Below are 25,524 nucleotides of genomic sequence, written 5' to 3' on the forward strand. Positions count from 1 at the left end.
GTGGCAAAAACATGTTTTCCATAGAGGCACATGAGTAACAGCAGCTGAAGTAAACTCACTCCCATCTGCCACACCTGGGATGAGCATGAACACACACTCCAAGAACGATTCTGTTTTGAAGAAACAGATCACAAAACTTGTTTTCTTGGAATTTTCTCACAAGCACCCGGAATTCTCACATGACTCCATTCTTGTACTGTGTTCCAACATCTATGTCTCTAAATTCACTGTCTCACATGTACTTTGCTACATGAAATTATGTTCAACAGACAAGCAGGACAGATGGGCTAGGAAGATGAGGTTTAACTAACCAGGGATAAGAACCATGTTAAATTACCTTACACCAGCTCTGGGGTTAGGAACCCCTTCATGTCTCCAGCTTGTCAACTCTGCTTAAAGGAAATAGATTTTGCTTTAGGAGAGGTAGGGATATGAAGACAATTGGATAGGTGTCAGGGATGAGAAACATCCATTGAGGTCCTCTCCTGGCCAAGGATGCCTCTGAGGGTTTGAAGGGGCTATATTCTATGGTGGCAAAGTTGTGTTGCTTCTTGGGCTTTGACCTTGTGATCCCATTATGGGAGTCTCTGGGTGTGCTCTAAGGATCCATCCATGTTGGTCATCTCCCAGACATTGACCCACACTAGCAAATGACCCTATTCAGTGAGGTCAACCAATACACAGTGAAGTCAGTGGTATATGATGCCACCATCTGTGTGAAGGCTACTACTTGGACTCATCTTCTATTTATAGCCACCAGTCATCTCTGCTCCCTCCCAGCCCTGTCTGCAACCATCCTCTTACAGTCTCAGGTGGCAGGACCCCAATGCTTCTTGTCCCTGTGCTCACCTGTTCATGTATACATACACCAAATATGAGTACCACATATCTGAGTACCTGCATTGCACACGAGCATTTTCATGGCATACCTTAGTGCCTGCACTGCATACTTGAGTTCCTTTATGTGGGTAGTTTGAATGTAATTGACCCCCATAATCTCAAAGGGAGTAGCACTACTAGATGTGATTTTTTTTTTTTCTTTTTTTGGAGTAGGTATGGCCTTGTTGAAGGAAGTATGTCACTGTGGGAACAGGCTTTGAGGTTTCCTATGCTCAGGATACCACCCAGTGTCTCAGTTTATTTTCTGTTGCCTTCAAGATAAAACACTCAGCTCCGGCACCTAATCTGCCTGCACACCACCATGCTCCCTGTCATGATGGTAATGGACTGAACCTCTGAAACTAAGTGAGCCACCCTAATTAAATGTTTTCTTTATAAGAGTTGCCGTGGTTATGTTGTCTCTTCACAGCAATAAAAACTGTAACTAAGACACTACCACACTTCTGAGTACCTGCACCAACAATACACCTTAGGTCCTGCTCCACAGTCCTGAGTACCCCCACACCATACAACTGAGAAACTGCTCTACACATGTGAGTATCTGATTCCTATAATTGAGCACCTGTACTGTATGTCTGAGGACCCACCCAAGGACACCTGAGGCTCTGGTGCACACATCTGAGTACTTGAATCCACACACCATACTTGAGTCTCTGCTTCATATGCCTGAATACTTGTACTGCACACCTGAAAGCCTACCCAAAACCTGTACTACACTCCTGAGTTTCTGTATCACATATCTGAATACCTTCACTACATGCCTGAAAACCTACCTGTTCCACATGCCTTCACATGAGAATGGAGTGCCTTGATTGCACTTGTGTGAGCTTGTACCATACACCTGGGAGTGCACCACACCCAAGAATGAAGTACCTGTGCCACATATCTGGGTGTGTCTGTGCCATAATCCTGAGTAGAGTACCTGCTAGGGTCCAGTGCTGTCATTAGGAAGGCTTAGGCTTGGATTCTTGACCTGAGCTGGGTATGATTTGGCTGGGTTGCTTCCAGAAATTCAAAATGGCCTGTAGTTAGGGTCCCACCTGAGGGAGGCACAGTGGTAAGTGAACTGGAGTCTGTTTGTGGAGTGGGGACTTTGCTGGTCTTTCAAAGGCCAGGGAAGGAAGTGGCTCATGGTATGTAGGAGGGCCAATAGCAAGGCAGGTGCCTACCTTAAAAGAATCAGTGCTCTGTGCCTCTAGTACACCAAACTGCCCAGCACAGACTCCAGCCCTTAGCAGAGAAAGCAAGGACGCCTGCTGAAGGAAAACCATTGAGCTGAAGAATGTTTATCTTCTATGCCCCCATGGGTTTGCTCAGCCTGGCCACATGGGGGCAGTGCAGTCACATCACAGACGGGCCCTGCCCATTCAGGACATTTGCAGAAGCAACAGAAGAAGCTCTAGGGCTGGCTAAAGTGTGGGTGTCTAGAGGGAGTTTCCTGCGGGTTTGTGTCCTTTGCTACTTCCTTCTTGTTCATTCAGAACTGATTGTTAGGAAGTGGTGAATGGATAGCTGATGAGGAAAGTATGAGTGAGGAGCTGGCCATGGTGTGGACAAAGCCCTGCTAAGGAAGAGGCAGCCTTAGAAAGGAGAGACGAGGATATCCACCCTCCACCCATGCTGATCCATATGAACAGTATACACATGATTAAACACTATATAACTTTGTATGGTAAGAAATTTCTTGAGATCCTGGAGCTGTCACTCAAATTCAAACCAGAGGATCCTACATGAAGAATGGTTAAGGTTTTCTGACCCTCCAGATGAGATAGTGACCACTCTGGTGACAAGAAGTAGATCTTGAGCCTTAACCTATAACCATTTTAACTAATAGTAGGGAATGTATCTTTCCCTCCCCTCTACTCATTGTAAAGATTGGGAATACCATCAGGTCCCCAAGAACAAACTACCCCCTAGTCTATGTCTTACAAGAAGAAATTTCTTTTAAAACACCATACCCATGACCTTTGGAAAGTTACTTGTCCCTTTCACATCCCAGCAGCTTATTAAAAGATTTCCCCTTTCTTCTGTCGGGGACAGCCTGTTCTCCCACTATCAATGCTGTCCCCCATTTTCTTGAGAGGATTCTGATGAAGCTTTACTTTGCTTGAGGTTGGGGAGATGGCTCAGTGAATAAAGTGCTTGCTATACATGATGAAGACTTGAATTTGGATTCCCAACATTCACATAAAAAGCTGTATGTGTGGTGCAGGACTCCAAATGCTGAGAGGAAAAAATAGGAAGATCCCCAAGGCTCACTGACCATCCAGTCAAACCAACCAGTGAACTTCAAGTTCATTGAGAGAAAATAAGAGGTGGAGAATAAGAGGAAGAAACTTTATGTCAACTTCTGGCCTCCATATGCACACACATAGGTGTGCATCCCCACACACTTATGTGCACATACATACACACCACACAAACAAAAGCACCCCTATAGTCTTTCAGCCAGGTAAGGACTTCCCTGCCCCTATACATGTGAGTAGGTACAGTGGGAAACAGGTAGTTTCAGGATAAGGGAATGTGGGGGTACATCCTGGAGGATGGGGCCTCCAGGGTAATGAATGTGGGATCTGAGCTACCTGTTGTGGGCTCAGTACCCAGGATGCCTCTGTCCTAGTTCTCTTTTGTGGCTCCACATCCTCAGACAACCCAAACAACCTAGGCTTCCCTGCCAACCTAGAAAGAGCTAGGAGTGAGGTTTCCTGTTACAACCTTCTCAGAGCCTGACGGTGTGCTAGTTGAAGGCCAGTGCCAAATTACTTGGCTTCTTCTTTCCAATTTGAATACAGCTTGTGCTAATGAGTGTGCTGGGAAAACTGCAAGAGAATTCGATGGATGTCTGATTCTCCACCAGAAGCTTCAGGAAGCTGACACTATGCCTCTAGTAGTTGGAACATCCATACTAAAATACAGCAGTGCAAATGCCGAGTCCTGCAGCTCCATGTCCAGCATCCTGAGCTCTTTTTGGCGTTATTTGTGCTCTGGTAGCTTTGGATAGCCCTGTACTTCCAGGTCTGTTTGCCTGTGGCACATGTGACCCACTCGCCTATAGCTTCCCTTAGGAAATGTTCCACATTTCTGACATCTCCAGGATTCTGCTACTCCACTACAGTTTAGACTTTCCCGCCCTAGGATGGATTCTTAGGACCTCCTTGTGGGGAATTAGCCTAGCCTCAACACTTTTCTCTAACTATGGTGCAAGCCTCACTGACACCACCACCAAGAAGACACCGTAGAGCCCGCTTAATCTATAATTGTTATCTCAGAGAGGTGGAAAAAGACAGTCACCCACGAAACAGAGTCAGCTTCTAGAATCACAAAATAGGAAATAGCTCAGAAATTATAGATGTAGAGCAATATTTGGGGGAAATGGGTTGAGAAACAGGGGATTTTTTTTAGAACTCAGTGAAAGTCTGGTTTAGAGGGGCCCACAAAGCACCAAGTGCAGTTAATAGATAATGGCCACACTAGGGCACTTTGATCCCTGGGGTAGAAGAACTCCCAAGGCTTCTGAGAGCAGCAGAGGTCACGGGAGACCAAGACTTGGAACAGCTATATTTCCCAGCATTGACACCAGAGCTAGTATAAGGTGTATGCAAGGAAATTGCTTTCTACCTGGGCCCTGTCCTTTCCAGGCATGTGGTCAGATGAACCATAGACTTTCCTGGAAATTTTTTTTGTTACTTCTTTATCTAGGTAACTTCTGGAAGGTATGCTCTGGAAAAATTCAGTGAGAAAATGAAAACTAAACCAAACCAAGCAAACCAAACAAACAAAAAAACCCAACTATGATTCAGATAATAGAGTAGGAGGACCAGTTAGATAGCCAGGAATCAGGGTGAGCTTTAGAGGGAAAAGTTCTTGGGTGGGGCTAAGACAGAACCTGATACTGGACTGTGGAGATTCACTGAGAAGCACTTGCAGACCTCTGAGATGTGGGAGGACAAAGACTGACTCAGAAAAATAAGCAAATGAGTCACTGCTCAGTCTGCAGTGTCTGTGAAAAGAAACAAATCACAGAAATATCAGCACTCCTCTCTCCACTTCCAACCTCAACCACTGGCTTTCCCTTCTTTGTGCTAGGCCCACAATATCTGTCTTCAGCTTTGGGCTGAAGTGCATAAGATTCTGCCCTGGGGCAAAGCATAAGTCCAATAAGGCTTCTGCTAGTCGAACTTTTCACTGAAATCAGTAAAGACAGAAAAGGTTTGTGAAGGCGAAACTTTCAGTCATGGAAACAGGATCCTAAGAAAACAAGAGGAAAGTAGAGGCTCCAAGAGACAGGCAATGCCCGTGATCAGAGTAGGAGCCATGTCAAAAGTATGCTGGAGTAGGATATCAGAGGTTATGATGGAGTCAGGCCATGCTGGAGTAGACCGATGTTTGACATCTTTGCCATACCAGAAAACTACTACTGAACAGTGTCTGTCTACCATCTGGTACTTGATGTCTATCAGGTGTGGAGTCCTCCTTCCTCACCTAGGTTATAACACTAGTATATAGGGACAGGGCTGTAGCCCACCGCTTAGTTTCAGCTCACAGGAATGGATCTTTAGATTAGGGCAATGTCAAGACTGTGGGTAGGGGTGCCAGCATCAGCTTCATAGCTAGAGTCTCCCAGATGTAGTTGAGGTTTGCAAAAGTTTGGCAGAGTTGAGACAGGCTGTATTTCTGACTCATCTGACCCCTTTCAGAAGATGGAGTGAGGGGCTCTTCTGACTCCCTGTGATCATCTCATACCTCAAGCTTTCTAGTAGTTTCTGTTCATGTTGGAGTCTGGTATAGGAAATTGAAAAAAGTCTGTTCCCTGTTTTTGTCATGGAGATAATGCCCATCGAGATGTTGATGTGTGTGTGAGAGAGGAATGAAAAGGACTAGGAGAGCTGAACTTGTACATTAATATTAGGTTATATGCACTGCCATGCTGAAGATCTTAAGACTTTAGCTACATTTTACTTACTCAGTGTCCTAGCTAGTGGAGCCTCTTGTACTGCTTCATCTCTCAGATACTTCCTGCAACCTTCTCTGGGCAGCCTCTACTCTATATCTCCCAGGTTGCAGCTGCAGAGTCCCAGAGAACTGCAAGGTCAGAAAGTGTGTTCAGGGAGTAGGAAACCACATAGCCCTCCACAATGCACATCTAGCTGAAGGCAGTTTGTGATGCAGGTGGGTTGGTTGGGAGGGACAGACTTCACAATCACTGGGTAGTAGGAGCTTCCCAGAGTCTTTCCATGCAATACTTGGATCCTTTGCTGTCTTTCAGGAAAAAAGGTTGAAGAAGACAGTCATAAAAGAGAAGCTTGATACTAAGTGACTGCTGTGAAGAGAGCAGCCTATGACTGTGCAGGGTCCTGACCTATGGCTGTGAAGAGACACCATGACCAAGATGACTTATAAATGAAAGCATTTAATTAGGGGCTTGCCTACAGTTTTCAGAAGGTGAGTCCATGATCATCATGGCAGAGAGCATGGCAGCAGGCAGGCATAGCACTGGAACAGAAGCAGAGAATTTACATCTTGCAGAAGGTGTAGGCAGCGAGAGAAAGCGAATTGGTAATGGTATGGGTTTTTGAAATCTCAATGCTCACCCCAAGTGACACACCTCTGACAAAGCCACACATCCTAATCCTTCCCAAAAAGCTCTGCCAACTGTGGACTAAGCATTCAAATATAGGAGTCTATGGGGCCATTTCCTTTTCTTTTTAAAATATATTAATTTATTTATTTTACATCCTGACCACAGAGTTCCCTCCCCTTCCTCTTCTCCCATTCCCTCTCCTCCTCCCATCCCTCTTCCTCCATCTACTCCTCTTCTGTTTCTGTTCAGAAAGGGGCAGGCTTCCAATGGGTATCAACAAGGCATGGCATACCAAGTTGCGGTAGGACTAAGCACCTCCCCTTGTATTAAGGCAGGGCAAGGCGACTCAGTATAGGGTTCCCAAAAGCCAGCCAAAGCATTAGGGACAGGCCCTGCTCCCACTGTTAGGAGTACCACAAGTAGACAAAGCTACACAACTGTCACATATATGTAGAGGGCCTAGGTCAGTCCCATGCAGTCTCCCTGATTGTCAGCTCAGACTCTGAGCTTTTATGAGCCCAGGTTAGTTGTTTCTGTGGGTTTTCTTGTGATGTCCTTGACCCCTCTGTTTCCTACACTCCTACCTCCCTCTCTTCAGCAGGATTCTCCTAGCTCAGCCTAATGTTTGACTGTGGTTCTCTACATCTGTTTCCATCAGTTACTGGATGAAGGCTCTCTGATGACAATGGGGATAGTCACCAATCTATGAGTATAGCAGAATATCATTAGGCATCATTATGTTGACTTTTTTTGGCCAGTTGTGTTTCATTCTATCCCAGTTCTCTGGGCCATCCAGCCTCTGGGTCCTGGCACTCCGGGCAGTGTCAGGGGTGGGCTCATTCTTGTGACATGGGTCCCAGGCTGGACCAGTCATTGGTTGGCCACTCTATGGGGGCCATTTTCATTCAAACCATCACAGAGAGTAAAGCACAGTCCTGTCTGCAGAATTTAGAAGGGTATGAATGGGAGAGGCCAGAGGCAGTTGAAGTCAACTACCACCAAAGCTCAGACATAGAAAAAACGATTTTGCTCTTCTACACTTCCAAATGCCTCTGTCAGGTCTAAGAGCTAGATTTGGCCTTGGGTACCTTCCAGTGGCCATCATCCTCTGGGTGGTGTGGCAGCAACTCGCTGGAACTGCCACACCCAGAGCAGAGTTTCTAGGGCTGGCTGTGGTACCTGGGGTTCTTTATATTCCTAAGCCCTCAGCCATACTCAAACCCCCACACACAGAGTCAGAGGACAGGAAGTGGTTGGATAAAATGGACTGGAACCCAATAGGCAGAAATCTGAATGGGGGCAGCTCAGTGCCTGGCATCTCTGATTCCAACTAGGGGTCCTGACTGGGGGGAGGGCAGGGAAGAGTTCTGGAGCAGAAGGCTCCCAATAGTGTCTTTTTTGCAAGGCAGAAAGAAGATGCTGTGGTTGGGGAGTGGTCCATTTGAATTTTGACCATTGTGGTAAGTGGTGGGTGGTCATATCTTCCAGGATGCAGGGACCCTGGACAGCCATATGAATGGAAGTTGCAAATGTAGACTAGTCCCTATGTCCAGGAAACACTGCTGAGGATACCAGAGTCACCTTGATGTGGAATACCCTAATAGTTGGGGCTCCTAATATGGGGTACTCTGTCTTCTGTGCCCTCAACTTTAAAGGTGGTACTTTCTTTTGAAGGGTCATCTTTACAGAACTTGAGACTGTGAGAACAATATGAGGAACATCTGAGATTGACGACCTATACCTCTGAAGGTATCAAGGACCAAGGGTTCTGCTGTACCTGGGTAGAGCAATTCTCAACTACCATGCCAGTTCAGGAATCAATAGTGAAGAGTCTCCTTCCTGTTGATTCTGAGGGGACAAGGTAAGTGTGGTGGGACTTGTATTTGTCTTGCAATGTAGAGGTTACCTTCCCTTAAGCAGGAGTGAAGCTCTTTCTAGAAAGTTCTAAAGGTCCTGAAAGGGACAGCAAAGCCCAAATTCTTAGGGTACCTACGGTTGCCAGTTCCCCCATCACCAGGCTATGCACAGCAGAACCTCTCTCCTCTGCCTCTCAGATGCCACCACCACTTCATTATACCTTCAGTTTTGTTTTCTCCAGATTACCAAAAACACTGCATGCCCGTTAACAAAGCTATACAAGAATCACAAACATCTTGAAAATTTCAAAGAAGAAAAACAAGTTTACAGTAACCTCAGTTCTAGCAAACCAAAAAAAATTTTTTTTTGATTTTTCGAGACAGGGTGTTTCTGTGTAGCTTTGCACCTTTCCTGGACCTCGCTCTGTAGACCAGGCTGGCCTTGAACTTACAAAGATCTGCCTGGCTCTGCCTCCTGAGTGCTGGGTTTAAAGGTGTGCGCCACCACCGCCCAGCTGCAAACCAAATTTTTCTATGCATAGTTTACATTACAAAAACAGATCAAGATATAATTAATGATTAAAAAACATGGTAGTGTAGCTGCACATTATTTGATGCCCAAACTCAATATAAATACCTCAATATAAATATAAATATATTAAATAAATATACTCAATATAAATAGTTACTCAGTCACTATTCCTGAGCCTATTTTGTCTGTCAGGCAGAGATGTTTACAGAATAAAGAACAGAATACACCCTACCCCAATGTCCCCAGTTAGTTTGGAACTAACAAACTAGAACGTGTCAGCTGTTCAGTTTCAGAGCTGTGCATGGAAAAGTTAAGGTACTTTTCACCTCTGAGATCCCAGGACTAGTCCCTTGTGTCTCACAAGATTCTATCTAGGGAAGGGAATGCCTTCTGTCCAAACAGCCAGTGCTGAGTCGGGAGCAAGCAAGGGTAACCAGGGAACCTTAGCCAATGGACAGTGACATTAAGGTGTGTCCCAGGAGCTGGAAACATGGGCAGAGTCAACAGGACTGGCTGCCTAGGTGGAAGGCAGGGATGAGGACTGGAACATGAAGGGCACACTGCCCACATGGAGAACTCCAGGGACTCCATGAAAGGTATCTTGTGCTTATTAGCAGGAGTCCTGATACCTAGGCCTGGTGGGACAGTAGAACAGGTTGGTTTAGGGATGAACCTATCCATCATGTGGTGTCCTGAAAAGCTTCAGATGAGAATGTCACCCAAAAGACCACGAAGTGCCTAACCTATCTCATTAGGTAAATTCTGTGTCAGAAAGTAACAAACTAATATTTTATTCTTTGCAAAGTATAAAAATACTGTATCTTTAATCTTTTTGATTCTCCAAACAACTCCATAGAACAGGTGAGGAGGGTCACCCTAAATCCAGGTTACCTATTCTGATCTCACCCTCTGGCCCTAGGGGCCAAGGAGTCCCAACCCACAACTCTGCAAAACGGGGGGGGGGGGGGGGGAGACCACCTGGACCGCCTCAGGCCCAGGTGAGATTTGGTGCACAAACTGGAGGCTTGCTCTGGGAATTCGAGAGGCCCAGAGTAAGACAACATATGGGCACGAAGACTTCGGAGGATCGCGGGGACTCGAAGGGCACGCGGTGCCACCCTATCCAGGCACTCAGACCTGGAGACTCTAGATACTCCAAGGGCGCGGGGCAGGCAGGAATGAATATGTGCGTGCGCCCCCTGCCGCTTTTCCCTTGCTCCTGCCGCTCCGGGCGGGGCAAGGCGGCTCGCGTGCCGGGGTGGGGCTTTCCTTCTCTAGTCCTGAGGCCAGGTCCCCGAGATGAGAGAGCTGACAGCTCCTGGCCTCTGCTGCTCCCTCAGCGGGCGCGCCGATCTTCCGCGCCCCGCCTGTCCCGGGTAAGTGCTCCTGGGCTCCAAGGGATCTTTGGTCTTTGCCTCTGCAGTACCCACTCTGAGATTGTCCTGCCTTGGTCCGGGGCCCCTTCTCCCACTCATTCTTGCGTCGGGAGGGCCCAGAAATGCTGAAAGTAGTGGACACTCCAGGGGCGTCTCGTTTGATACCCGAATCTTTGAGGGAAGTCAGTCAGGTCCCACAGTTTGAGGACCTCAATTTCTCCAACTCGGGTATCCTGTCCCCAACCCCCTTCACTCTTGCAATGCAAATGAGCATATACCTGTCCTGAGTTAGGGAGCTCTTTGCCCTGGACCTAATATCTTTTAGAAGTTTTTTGCAGATGCTGGCAAGGGGCGCCCCACAGTCCACCTCATCCATCCCCAGGACTGGGGCACCACAGGCACAGGCAGAGGAAGTGGCGCAGCCAGCCCCTTCATGGAGATCAGAGGGCAGTAACCTGGGACTCACACTTTGGAGGGAATTCCACCATTCCAGGAATTCACCAGTTAGTGGCTCCAGAAATATTTGTCCCCTCCAATCTTGAGTGGCAGAAAATTCCAGAGTGTGACTTTTTAAAGAAAGGGACAGGAGCCTTGGTGTTGTTGGGAATCTGCATGGCATAAACCCCGAAGTCCTCAGCCCCTGTGTTGGTGCTATAATCCCAATGGAGATTACTATTGCCCCCCACCCCTCCCCGCTTCAGGGAGTCTGGGAGGAGGTCCAGGCTCTGCACAGTTCTGGCACATGGGTCCCTCTACAAAAGCTCTATTTTGCGGCTGATTCCAGGGTTTCGGTTCATGGGATCTTTCTAGCTATGCCTACCCCTTGTTCGGCGTGGGAGGTGTAGTTTGGTTTCTCAGGACTATATCCAGCTAAGCTTAAAGGCTCTGCTCCAGGAGAAGCTCGAGTGTGCATCTTGGGGATTATACCCCAGAACTTAGGGTACTGGACAGTGTAACTGGACTTTTTCTGGTCTAGTCAGACCCATAGTAAGAGATACTCTAGGCCTCAGAGCCTGGTTCGCTTTTGCCCATCATGGGAGCTGGCTTGCCTTGGTTATGAGACCCTGCTGCAGTATGCAGTGGCTGTCTTTGTTATGGTCAGATGCTGATTATTCCAGACTGGGCTCCGTGTTCAGCTTAATGAAGTAGCCCCATGAAGTGTCTGTTGCCAACCATCTTATTGAAGAAGGTATGGGAATAGACAATTTGCTTGTGCCTTAGCAGGATAGGCACTATTTGTGTTCAAAACAAGTATGTCCTTTCCACCCTGCCTTCCCAGTAACTGAACATGCTATCAAGGTTATCATGAATACAAGACTAGAAAGAAGACTGAAATGTTGCTACCGTGAACACAGGGAACTGTTTTTTTTTTTTTATTTCTACTTTCTACTTATCTGTTATATAAAATGAACAGCTGTTACTTTTGCCTGAGAAATTTGGTCAACTCATGTCTTAGTGAGTAGAAGGTCCACAGACCTGACAGAGGGCAGGCCCTGCTGTCAGAATAGAGCTTTCCTATGAAGAGCACTCACATGTTTGCTGCCCATGGCCCCATGGCTCAGCTCAGGCTATCAAAAAGACCCTGTTCTGGGCCACCAAGAGTCCACTGTGGAGGGTCTCTCCAACCAGTCTTCATTGAAGAGATGTCCCCTATCTGCTTCTAAAGTATGGGGAGGAGATGTAGTTGGCCACAAGGAACATTTGTGTGAAGTTGGTCTGATCCTATAGAGAAGGGTACACAATATAGGAGTCAGCTGCAGTGAAGCTAACACTGTGCTGGGGACATGGGCAGAGACCAAGGTACAAGACAAAACTCAAAGCAGTTGTTTGGAAAGACTTGCAGATGCCAACAAGTTGCTTCTTGCTCCTCTTGCTGTAGGAGCATAGAGCAGGATTTATCAACTCTTGATGCTTTTTGCAATAACCTGCATTTTAGGACTGTTGCTCACATTTCAGTGGAGACATCTAGGAACGTATCTTAGGCTACAGTGATCACCAACAAGTGGCTGTTTATGAGGCTAGACAGGCTCATGACACTCACAGATTGTAGGCCTTGTTGCAGTTCCTGCTGTATGAGGTAGGAGAGTAAAGATGGTTCATAGTGGCCTTCTGCTGTGGCCTCTGGGCTCCTACATGTTATTGGTTGTCCCCTATCCAAACTTTCTAGTTCTCTTCCTGCCCTGAGACTCATTTGGCCATGAGGTTGGTCAAGCTTGTGGTGCTGGGGCTTCAGTTGTTCTAGGATGTAAGAGTAATCCCCTTCCTTTGCTTGATTTGACCTGGAGGGTGGTCCAGTGAGTAGTGTGTGTGTGTGTGTAGCCCTCTGAGGGTGTCAGGAAGCATCTCTGGCCTGTTCTCTGGGGCCAGGCCTGGGTGTGGCTTGGAAGTTTCCTGTCTGAGTTGAAAATCCTTTGCAGACCCAGTGAGATGGCTTTACATGCTGGCCTCTAGCCACTGCTTATCCAACCTGGTTTCTTAGAGAATTCAACTGACTAGGCATGTGGCTGGACATAGGCTGAGGCCAGCATCTCACAGGCATTCCTGGGAAGGTGGGCCTTCTGAATGTCTTTTCACACCCTCATCCCTTCCCAGGGGTATCTGTTGTGCTCATAGCCACTGCTCACCACCATCTACCTATCCATCCAAACCCTCCTGCTCCCCCATCCCCACTTCTTTAGGTGTCTTCCCAGTCAGCCTGAAGATTTCCCTCTGACCTCATCACTCCTGCAGCTTCCTAATCCTACTGTTGTTAAGTTGTAGTAGTTTCTAGGCCTATATGTGATACAACTTGCCAGTGTTTTCTGCCATTCTGTGCATTGTCCTTTTACTTTCTTTTTAAATTAAAAAATGTTTTATTTGTATTTTGTGTAGATAAGTGTTTTGTCTACAGTTATTTATGAGCACCACATGCATGCCTACTGATAGTTGTGAGCTACCATGTGGGTATTGGAAACCAAACTCAGGTCCTCTGCAAGAGCAACAAATGCTCTTAACCACTGAATAATTCCTCTAGCACCTCCTTTTACTTTCTTGCTGGTGTACTGTGAGACAAAAGTTTTGTTTTGGTGAAATCCAATTTATCCTCTATTTTTTGTTTTTTACTTGTGCTTTTAATGCCAAAACTAAGAATATTGTCACATTTAAGGGCATGAAGGCTTATATTATTTTTGTTTGTTATAATCCTTATGTTTCTGAGAGTGTTGAAGCTTTAGCTATTACATTTAGGTCTTTAATGAATATTGAGTGATTTTTTTTCAAGTAGTATGTGGCAGGGGCCCAGTCTCATGCTTTAGCATGATATTCATTTGATGTGGATATTCATTTGTCACAACACTAGTTGTTGAAGAGACTGTGTCTTCCTCATTGGGTAAGCTTGGAACTAGAGCTGAAAGTCAGCTGACCACAGTATGACCATTCTTGTGCCACATGTTCTCTCTTCTTGAAACATAAAAATCCACTTATTAATGTATTTATGCTCTACATGGGGCCTTGGTATATAGCTGAGGCTGACCTTGGTCAGTATCCTTCTACCTTAGCATCTCCAGTGATGGGGTTACAGATGTGCATGGCCAGGCTATCTTCTCTGTCTTTCTAAAATCAGATTCCCTGGAGTTGGAACTTACCTGATGTGGTTTCTGGGAACCAAACTCGGGTCCTCTGCAAGAGCAGTAAGCACTCTTAACCACTGTGCTGTTGTTGTGGCTCCTTCTGTACCCTATTAAGGAAATGTTTAAGTCTTTTACAAAGGTGGGAAGAACTGTACAGTGAACCCACTTTGCTTACGAACCAGGTGGTTAATTATCAGTATTGGCAGACATGGCTTCATTTGAGCCTTATTCTGCCAACCAAGCCATCTAGACTCCACTTTCCTCCCAGTTATGTAGAAGTGAATCCTTTGCACGCTCTGTGTGTGTGTGTGTGTGTGTGTGTGTGTGTGTTTCTAAAACATGTATTTGTATGATCATTTCTTATTTTGACTTAATTTTCAACTTGAATTTGATTAACTTTAATATTAAATATTAACTGTAACGGTAACAACTGTAAAGGTAACAAGGGTACTCAGAAGAGTACCCTGGTGTAGCGGGATAATACCTAAGGAGGTTCCTTTCACAGAGATGGTATTCAAGCCTTTTGGGAGAAATGATTCAACCCTCCAGGTGGCAGAGGAAGTTGCTGAGTTTTCTAGCCTCTGTAGCGCTAAGCAACAGCTAAGAGAAAAATTAGTTCCAGAAACAAAAAATGACCCCTTGTCTTCCAAGGTCCCTTTGGTGCTCTCTCCTGGCAGGTATAAAATCATGTTCACTCTAAAAAAGAAGTACTCCAAGGACTCAATATCTTCATGTAGAGCAGGCAAAGGTGACTTGGAGCCCAAACACAGCAGGTGGAGAACCAGGGCTGTTCCCAGTATTTCTATACCACTTCATGGACAGTTCCTTCCATGATTACTTTTGGTGTACACATCTCATAAATCTTACAATATACTATCATTATTGTTGTTTAAATGATCAACTATTGTTATATTTATTTAGTTTTAAAGGTGTGTGTGTGTGTGTGTGTGTGTGTGTGTGTGTGTGTGTGCACATGCACACATGTGCGCCAGCCAACAGAGGCCAGAAGAAGACATTGCATCCCTTGGAACTGGGATTATAGGTGGTTATGAGCTTCCTGACATGGGTACTGGGAACTGAACTCTGGTCCTCTGAAAGATCAGCAAGCTTTCTTAAGTACTAATCCACCTCTCTAGCACCTCATTTCAAAAATTAAAACAAAGATTTTGAAAGGCATTTTTACCATATGTAGAATTCTAAGTTCTAGCATCTTTTCTTTAAATGCTTTAACTTGGCTATTTCTGGATCTTTCTGCTTGTGTTCTCTAATGAGGAATCCGATGCTGTCCTTTATTGTTGTATTTTGCTGTGTCAAATACTATAGTATTTGGATTTTAAAATTATTCTATTTGTCACTGATTGTGAGCAATTTAGAAATGAAGCGATTTGGATACTTCAGTGTACTCTTCCTCACATTTTTTGTGCTTGGGATTCACTGAGGCTCTTGGATCTGTAGTTTGTAGTTTTTGTTATATTAACTTCTTTTCTAGTATCCCTTTAACCTTTCCTGTTCTTTAGAAGTCCATTTACACATATCAGGACCTTAGAAATATCTATTTAATTTTTACTTAGGTGTTAATTTAAATGTCATAGCTTTAAAAAAACCTAAATTCCATTGGTTTATTGCCAGGATATAGTTGTATGATTAACTTTTGTATATTGTACTTCTACTCTTTGACATTGCTCAACTTAATAGTTAATTGTATGAAGGTTTTTGTTTGTTTGTTTTGAGACAGAGTCTCACTACATAACTTTGGCTTGCCTAGACCTTGCTATGCAGACCAGGTTGGCCTTGAACTCATAGAGATCTGCCTGCCTCTGCTTCCCAGGTGCTGGGGTTAAAGGCATGTGCCACCAAACCCAGATTGTAGGAGGTTTTTCAAAAGTTATTTTTTTCTTTTTAGAGAGATTTTCTATATGTACCATCACATTGCCTGTGACAAGATGAAGTTTGAATTCTTCCTTTCCAAGTTTTATGACTTTTATTTATTTTTTATTACCTTATTTCTCTGGCTAATCTACAATGTGATGCATGATAGGAGTTGAGAAACACAACGTATATGCTTGTTCCTGATTGTGGGGCAAGAGTGGGTCTTTCACCATTAGGTTGGATGTTAGCTGTAGGCTTTTTGGAGATGTTCTTCATAGAGTTCCTTACATTCATTCCCTTCTACCCATAGTTTTAGGTGAGCTTTTTAGTGATCATAATTGGATTTGGGATTTGTCAGATGATGTTTTATAGGTATTAAGATGATCATATTTTTCTTTAGTTTATTAATATTAATATAATGAATTGCAGTGATTAATTCTTAAGAATAAAAAACCCAAGCCGGGCGTTGGTGGCGCACGCCTTTAATCCCAGCACTCGGGAGGCAGAGCCAGGCGGATCTCTGTGAGTTCGAGGCCAGCCTGGGCTACCAAGTGAGCTCCAGGAAAGGCGCAAAGCTACACAGAGAAACCCTGTCTCGAAAAACCAAAAAAAAAAAAAAAAAAAAAAAAAAAAAAGAATAAAAAACCCACTGAATCTTTTGGATAAATTCCATTGAGGCCTGGTGTATTTTGTATTGCTAGATTGTGTGCTAATATTTAATTGAGGGTTTCTGTATCTATGTTCACAAAGGATACTAATTTATAATTTTCTTATTTTGTAATGTCTTTCCTTTGATATTAGAGCAAGGCTGAACTCACACATGAGTACTGTTTAGTTTTTCTACCAAAAGCAATGGAGTTGGTCTTATATTTTAAAATAGCAGACTATATCAGGGAAGCTTTTTGGGCTTGAGTTTTCTTTATTGAGATATAGAATTATCTAAGTTATTTATTTTTCTGGAGTGAATTTTAATAGTTTGTGCCCTTGAAGGAATTGCTCCATTTCATTTAAATTGTTGAATTTATGAGGGAAATTATTTACCCTAATGTACTTGGCAAAATGTCACAGACTGCAGATTAAAGAGCAGACCTTCACTCTTCACAGTTCCGGAAAATGGGCATTGAAAAACAAGATGCTATTCAATTCAGATTCTGGTGAGAGTATCTTCCTGACTGGTGGATAGCCTTGTTTTCCTTGTGTCTTCACGAAGTGCTGAGAGAAAGAGCCCGGGTGCCTTTTGCCCCTTTCCGAAGAGCACAACTCTGTGGAATTACAGGACACATCCAATGACCTCATTTCCTTAGTCACCTCCATTCATGCCCTATGTCCCTGTGGAGAGTTGCAGCTTTAACAGATGAATCTTGGGGGGACACAGTTCAGTTCACAGCAGTATTCTTTTATAGCCTTTCCAATGTCTGTGGGATCTATGGTAATGTCCTCTCTCCTTCTGATGATAGTCTATGCCTTTTATATTTCTAATCATTCTGGATAAAGATTTGCCAATTTTGTTGATCTTTTAAGAACCAACTGTTAGTTTCATTAATTTTTCTTCATTTTTATGTTTTAACTTTCATACCTTCTCTGCCTTGTTTTTATCCTGCTTGATTTAGGTTTATTTTCTGTTCTAGTTACTTCAGTTAAAAGCTTAGATTATTTATTTGATACTTTTTTTTCTAACAAGCACTTTCTGCTCTGTCTCACAAAGTTTGATATATTTATATTTTCATTTTCATTCATTTCCAAATATTTTTTAAAATTATGAGTTTCTTGCTTTCCAAATATTTGGGAGTTTTCCAGGTGTTTTTCTAGTTTAATTCCACTATATCAGAAAACACACTTTGTATGATACCTGTCATTTTAGGTTTATTAAGGATTACATAAATCTTAAAGAAAAGTCTGTCTTGGTATATGTTCCATGTGCACAGGACTAGCATGTATTTTGGTGGTGCTGAAGGATGTGTTTGTAGCTCAGTTCCCCTGAGTTACAGTCAGCTATCATTTGTGAATTCTGTGTCTGTACTGATGTCCTATTTAGTTGTTCTATTGATCACTGAGAGAAGCAATTAGTACATGTGATAAACCATTTTCTTAATTGTGTTAGTTGTTGGGTTCATACACATTTAGGATTACCACATTTTCTTAGAAGATTGTCAACTTTGTTAGTTTTTCTTTGTCCCTAGTGACATTCTTTTGTCTTATGCCTTGCATGCTACTCCAGGTGTGTGATTAGTGTTTGCATGGGAGATTCATTCTATAAATTTTTTTCCTCTGTCTGTCTCTCTTAATTCTCAAAGGAGATCAATCATATAGTTTTTCACTGTCACTTCCAGGCATAGAAATAATACCTTTTCCAGATAATACACACATGAGGTCAAATCAGGGCTACCCATCAGGCTACTGGGGCAGGGGAGATACAACAGGGGTCTAAGGGAATTTGTGAAGGCTCAGATGTCCTCACTGCTAGAAATATCAAGATTATATGACATGAAATAGGGTACTTATATTTGATGAGGGGATGTGAATTTGCAAACTTTGAAGTGCAGGTCCTGCGATGCTTCAGTGACTTCTGTGGGTGGCATAAGGATATGTTTAGCATCACAGGACACTGTTCACTGGGCTGGAGGTGGCTGAGCATGAGTGACCATAGTGGAAGTCCAGCATATAGGATTAGGAAGAAATAATACACAAGAGTTGGGGGGCTGTTAACCCTGTGGGCCTGTGAGTACTCAGATAAAAAGGTGGTGTGGATTTGAAAGCAGCACCTTCTTGAGGCTCAGTAACATGCACCCTGCTCCACTACCTATGTAACAATTCTGCTCAGAGTAAAACTGTGGGAGGATCTCACAGACTGCCACCTGGTTTTCCATAGTGCTGTAATAGTATGCACTCCAACCTGCAGGGCTTACCTGCATGAGGGCCAGTGGGCCTTGACTGACCTTCCTGGGGTCACTATAGTAGGCACATGTGGGGATGTCACGTGGGGTTTCTTCATGTGATTGACTCAATGTTCCCTTTCTCTTTTAGGACCAAAGATGATGATTCCATCAGGAGAGTGCACATATGCTGGTAGGAAGAGAAGAAAACCCATTCAGAAGCGGTAGAGTATCATGCCCTCCTTCCTGATATCCCTGGGGAATGAGGGACATACTGTGCCTTCCTGAGGAGAGGGAATTTTATAGGCAAACATAGTATAAGGCAGACTTTGGAGAACTTTCCTGGTAGGCATGGTCATGCTGGCCTTTAGGTCTCATGCAAGTGTGACCTGTCACTGCCTTTTTTTTTTTTTTTTTCTGACCTGGACACAAAGCACTGGCTGGAATTGGTGGAGGTCTCATCTGGTTGAGGGATATATCACTAGTATGTTTGAAATCTTTGTTCTCTTCAGCAATTCTGTCTGTGGAAAGTGTCCCAGGATTTGGTCCTCACACTCCAAATGAAGAAGCTCTTCGGGGTGCATTCTCTCCAACTAAGGGTCTCTGAAGATATAGAGATGAGGGGACCCAGGGCTCAAACCCATGTCCCTTAGGGATACAAACATCCTTGTCTGTTGTGTTTCTGCCTGTCCTGGGCTTAATATGCAGCCCTCAGAGTGGTCAAAGTGAGAGGTGTGTGGTGGTTCCAACAAAACCAGGGTTTAGAACATTTTCCAGGAAATCAGCTGAGTAACAGCTTCCACAAAAGGCCCACAGGCTGCCTCTGGCCCCTAGTGTAGAAGAATCTGCTGTGTGCATCACCAGCTGGGACTGTGGTTGTTCGTGTGTGCATGCGTGTGTGTGTGTGTGTGTGTGTGTGTGTGTGTGTGTGTGTGAGAGAGAGAGAGAGAGAGAGAGAGAGAGAGAGAGACAGAGAGAGAGAGAGAGAGACAGAGACAGAGACAGAGACAGAGACAGAGAGATAGACAGAGAGACAGACAGAGACAGAGAGAGAAGGGATAGGTGTTCTGGATATGTGATATAGCTGTGTGTATGATGCAGCTGTATGTGAGAAAGAATGTGGATGGAGCACCCATCAGTAGTTTTTTTCTAGGTATGCTCTCTTTGTATGTGACAGAGCTACCCCTGCTGGCCTCCAGGGCTACAAGATCCTGTGTAGATTTAAGATCCTGTGGACCCAAGAACTGACAAGAAGCTGAGGTTACCCTGAGTGTGAGGCTGGACTTTGAAGGTGGTTGTTTGGAGATTGGAGCCACCAAACAGTAGGGCTTGAGGTAGGCTTGGATATAGGTGTTTGGTAAAAGGAGCAGTGCAGGGGGAAGAGCTGAGTGAACTGAAGAGAAGACACAAAGCCCATGAGAGCAGGAGTAGAAATGTGCTCTTCTATGACAGAGATTTAGATTGGTTTATATAACATTTATCATATAAATAGGAAAAGAAAACAACTTTGTCACTCAGCTGAAACAGTGGTATCTGGTGGGTAGTATAGAAGAGGAAGTTGGGCTGAGTTTCCTTGTCTTCATAATATTTTTATTCCAATGCAAAAGTGAGGCCATATTGAGGCATTAAATACTTACATTTTATTTTATTTCATTTGTTTTTGAGACAGAGTCTCACCATGTCTGGCCCAGAATTCACTCTATATACCAGACTGGCCTTGAACTCACAGAGATCTGCCTTAGCAACCTCCTGATTGCTAAGATTAAAGGCAAACACATCGTATCCAGCTAACATTTTGGTTTATAGATGCTTTGAAAAGATAGAAAGCTTACTTGGCTCACAACTCAGGGACTGTCTCCACACCCTGTCCTCTCTCATGAAGCATCTGATTTTAGCATTGTCTGGGAATCCTGAGATGTCCTTGCTGTGTCTATTTTTTCTCTTTCTATATGTGCTCATGTTGTATACATACTTGCACACCTCAGAGTCTAATGCATAGGCTGCACCTTCCCTGCCTCATAGTCTGAGCATATGAAGTGTGTTCTATACAAGGGTATTATCTTGGTCCTTTGCTGTCCATTAAGCTCTGTGTTCTCCAGCTGCAACATAGATCTGATATGCAGCATGCATGTCATCAGTCAAGACCCACCTTTATACAGGGAGCTTTAGGGATGTGGGTAAATGACATGTCACCTGCCATGCTATAAGTGGCAAGTAATTTGTAAGAGTGTTCATTCAGCTATCAAAATGCTTTTCTTCACAACCCTAGGTGTTACCTAGTAGCTATGGGTATTTCTAAGTCCATAACTTTCTCCCAGGAGTGAATGCCTGGTGTCACCAGCAGCATGTTTGGTGTTCCACATCTCATCCTCTAGGACCCCTGAATCTTTACCAGGGACAGTATCTTCATCACATGAGGATGTGGAAGTTGTTGTGTTTTTTTGTTGTTTGTTTGTTTTTTGTTTTTTTGAGACAGAGTTTCTTTGTTTAGTCTTGGAGCCTGTCCTGGATCTCACTCTGTAGACCAGGCTGGCCTCAAACTCACAGAGATCCACCTGGCTCTACCTCCTGAGTGCTGGGATTAAAGGCGTGCATCACCACCGCCTGGCTGACAATGTGGAAGTTGTGATACTCAAGTCCCTGATTCTTTTTATCTGTTTTTTTCTTCCCCCCAAAATAGGGGTGTGTGTGTGTGTGTGTGTGTGTGTGTGTGTGTGTGTGTGTGTAAGTCAGAGGACAACTTATGGAAGTCAGTTCTGTTCTTCCATTATATAGGTCCCAGGGATCAAATTCAGGCCTTTGGGCTTGGCATCAAGTATCTTAACCAACTGAGCTATCTCACTGGCCCACATCTGCTTTTTCTTTACTGGAGTGTATTTGAAGTACAAGTGTTTCAATTGAACTGACAACGTTTACAGGATGATCATCTTTTGCTCATGAAATCATCAGCAAGTCAAGATTTCAAACGTTCTGCCACTCCAAAAGTCTCCTTTTGAACTTCAGTTGTCCCCACCACCTCTGTCCCCAGGCAGCCTCTGCTCTACTGCCTGTCGATGTGGAGTTTGTGCTTCCTATGTCTTGTGTAATGGAATTACAGTCTTTGGAGCTTTTGACTTGCATAATGACTCCGGGATTCCTCTGAGTTTGTGCACTCAATAACTTATTCCTCTATTGCTTAGCTATTCTCTGCTGTGGAGATATTCCAAGTTTGGTGGATACCTGGATTGTTCCCTGTTTGGGGGATGTTGAAGATTCTGTGGATAGTCTACAGCAATTCTTTGAGAGTTAGGTACTTCTGTTCTTTTGGGTAAACACCTAGAGGGGGAGTTGCTACATAACAATGTGATTATCTTTCCCAGAAACCTTCAGGCCATTCTCTAAAGTCTTTGCATCCTCTTATGTTCTAGCTACAGTGAAACAGGGCATGGGCCCCTCCATATTCTCTCCAGTGCTTACATTGCCAATTTTTAGTTCCAGCCACTTTCATGCATTGGTAGAATCTCAGGGTTGATCTGTATTGACTTAAGAATTCATGATGTTGGGTGTATTTTTGCTTTTCATCTATACAGCTTCTGTGGTAAAGCATTCAGATAATTTTCCTATTTTCATTTTAGGTTGTCTCATTATGTCATGAGAGTTCTTTATATACTCTAGATACAAGTGCCTGTGATTATTTTCTTTCAATCTTTGATAACTTTTTCATTTTGTTAATACTGGTTTTCAAAGGATATTTTGGAGGCTGAAGAGACGGCTTATTGGATGAAGTGCTTTCTGCTAGCTATGAGGACATGACTCTAGCTCCCTAGCATCGACATAAAAACTGGTCATGGCAATATTCATCTATAATCCCAGAGCTGAAGGCAGGGAAACAGGTAGATCCCAGAGGCTTTCTGGCCAGGCAGTCTAGCCCAAACAGCAAGCTTCAGGCTCAGCAAAAGGTTGTGTCATAAAAATTAAGGTGGAGAAGTCTGATATTAACCTCTAGCTTCCTCTTACATGCATACCAGCTTATAAACAGGCACACACGCGAACAAATACACACATCTATACATTCACTATGTATAGGTATTCATAGTGGTATACCTATAATTCCTATACTCAGGAGGCTGAAGCAGGGTCATGAGTATGAGAGTAGCCTAGATTAGTTACATAATGAGACTCTGTCTCAAAGAAAAGTAATCTAAAGAACTTTTGATGAAGACAAGTTTATTGTGTATGTGTTCTAAGAGACCTATGACTACCCCCAAAGTCTGGAAGATTCTTGTACATATTTTCCTGTAAAGTTTTATATTCGATTTTACATTTGGGTTTATGATTCATTTAGAGTTCATCTTGAGGTACTGTGTGAGGTAAGTGCTGGCATTTACTGTTTTTATGGATACCCGGTGGACCCAGCAGCCCTTGAGTTGCCTTAGTATTTCGGTCTAGTTAATTACTTGATGAAGAATATGTGGGTCTATTTAAAGCTTCTCTATTCTTTTCCACTGATTTGTATTTCTGATTTCCCTAACACTAATCCATCTTAAACGTTGGAGCTTTATGAAAGGCTTAAAATCAGGAGGTAAGTCCTTCTAGTGTGTTCTTTTTAATTGACTATTCTAGGTCCTTTTCTTTCCATGTAAACATGAGAATTAACCTTATAATCATATTAAGATCTCTGTTAGAATTTTTGTGGAAATGGTACTGAAACTGTCCATCAGTTTGAGGAAGAGTTACATCTTAACAATATTTTGTTTTCCAACCAATGAACATGATATGCCTTTCCATTTACTTAAGTTCATTGTATTTTTATCAGTGATACTTTATTGTTTTGTCTGTGTGTTCTGGATATCTCTTGTTAAGTTAATCCACAAGTACTCCGTATTGTTGGTGTTAAGGGCTCCTTTGTGACTTTGTCCAGTGGAGCTGACTGACTGCTTTTTGCCTCTTGCTGCTTCTTCTGTGTTGCTAGTCATATTGGGTGAGCCGATACTCCTCACTTCTTGCTGTTTCTCTCCCTGGAGTCAGTGGGAATTCTACCCTGGCCTCCGCATTTGCCCTGGATTTGAACTCACCATAAGCCCAGAGGACTGTTTGCTTTCTATATGGATTGTCCCTCCTGATCATCTATCCTTTCTCGAGTTGCCACCTGCTTCATGGAGCTCATATTGAAAAATAGAGTACAGAGTATAGATCGCAGGCAGGGTGTCTTGGTGTCCTGAGAGCCAGAGGAGGAAAGCAAAGTGTACTGTGATCTTGGCACAACTTCTCTTTGCTGGACAGTGCACCACCCTGAGCCTGATAGAGAGGCTTGGAGTGTAAGGACCCAACTTATTGCAGGCAGCACCTTTCACGTGCTCTGTATAGAAAGACCCGATAGTCAGGGCTGGAGCTAGTGCAGGCACCACTCTGCATAAAGAGACAAGGACACCTCTGCCTTAGATCTAGATAGAGGTTAGAAGTAAGCTGGGCTTATGACTTAGGGAACCCCTGCTCAGCTGAGGACTTCCCAGGACACTGAAGTAACTGGAGTTGGGGAGCATGAATAGGAAGACACATGTCTGAGGCTGGGTAGGTCCTTGGGTGGGCCCAGGGCTATGATAAAGATGACAGATCTTATCTTTGAGCACACAACCCCATGTGTGTGCTCATCACCCAGGTAGAGATACTGCTTTGGACCTTAAATATCACTTCCAAGTACCTATATATGTACCAGCCCACCCTGATTTTTCTGTCTCCCTATTACTACTCAGCACCTCCATGGTTCTCTTCCACTCTCTAACCCCACCCCATCTGCTCATTAAATGGCCCCTTTATTTTGTGGGGAGTCCTCAGGTATCTGTCATTCACAGCATGAAGTCCTTGCCTTCTGTGCCAGTTTAGTTCAGTTTTGGCTGGCAATTTAAAATAACACTGGAGGTAGGCAGATAACTAAGGACAACCATAGGGAAGAAAAAATGTTTACAAATCATGTATCAGATGAAGGCCTAATATATGTACAATGAACTCTTACAACTCAAAACCAAAAGGCAGCCTAATTAAAAATGTCAAAGGACTGGGTAGCCATTTCTCAAAGAAGATATATAAGTAAACAAGCACAGGAGAAGATTCACAGTGTAATAAATCACTAGGGAAGTGCAAATCAGAGCCACAAGGAAATACTACATATCCACTAACTATAATAAAAATGGAACTGAACAAGTGTAAATAAGCATGTGGAGAAATTGGTGAGTCTGTGAAATGGTGCAGATGTGTAGAATGCAGCCTGGTGGTTCCTCAAAATAGTAAGCACAGAATTACACAGATCCAGCAATTCTGGTCCCATGTGTTCAAACAAAGTCTTCTGAGTGAATGCTCAGAGCAGCTATATTCACAATGACCATAAATGAAAAACCACCAGATTTGTTAGTTGGTGAAAGATCAATAAAATGTGGTCCATTTATATGCTTGAATATTATTCAGCCATAAAAAAGAATGAAGAAGCAAATATACACATTACAATATGAATGAATTGTGGAAGCATCCTGTTTTGTGAAGGCAGTTGGGTGCACCATTATTCATGTTTCTGTACATTCAGATGAAATACTCATAACAGGTAATTCCATATGGGTAGAAAACAGGCCAGCAGTTTCCAATGCCAAAGTAAGGAGTTTAGGAGAAAAATGCACATGAGGGAAGAACTTCCCTTTGAACAATAAAAACTGTTAGGCCAAGAAGAGATGTGCAGCATTATGACTGGCAAATGAAGGAGGCTGCTCACTTTTAAATGACTGACTATGTTGTGTTAGATAGATTTCACTTTTAAAAAGCAACAGCTCCTGGGTTTGTTGCTGCCAGACACTATTAGAAAACTGGGAAATTTGGGCCATTGGACAACTCCTCAAAACCAGAGGGGCCTCTAATCTGAGATTCCCTGAGACTCTGGAAAGTGTTGGGCTACTGAATCAGAT

General features: G+C 43.7%; 1 protein-coding gene across 2 annotated transcripts in view; it reads left to right on the top strand.

Annotated features, from left to right (window-relative positions):
* Positions 1–6,166: 6,166 nt before the first annotated feature.
* The window catches only part of Ahrr (aryl hydrocarbon receptor repressor), a 100,325-nt gene continuing 80,967 nt past the window's right edge, over positions 6,167–25,524 (top strand). The window contains exons 1-3 of one of the 2 annotated variants that reach the window (XM_076551654.1): positions 6,167–6,342; positions 8,156–8,342; positions 18,747–18,819. In XM_076551654.1, the coding sequence (XP_076407769.1) occupies positions 18,755–18,819 (65 nt within the window). In that variant the 5' untranslated portion in view covers positions 6,167–6,342; positions 8,156–8,342; positions 18,747–18,754. Of the gene's footprint in view, positions 6,343–8,155; positions 8,343–10,138; positions 10,246–18,746; positions 18,820–25,524 lie in introns of those variants that run through there. The other variant, XM_006990025.4, reaches the window with a different exon arrangement.

This window comes from Peromyscus maniculatus, chromosome 15 (genome assembly GCF_049852395.1).
Source record: "Peromyscus maniculatus bairdii isolate BWxNUB_F1_BW_parent chromosome 15, HU_Pman_BW_mat_3.1, whole genome shotgun sequence".
Classification (NCBI taxonomy): Eukaryota; Metazoa; Chordata; class Mammalia; order Rodentia; family Cricetidae; genus Peromyscus; species Peromyscus maniculatus.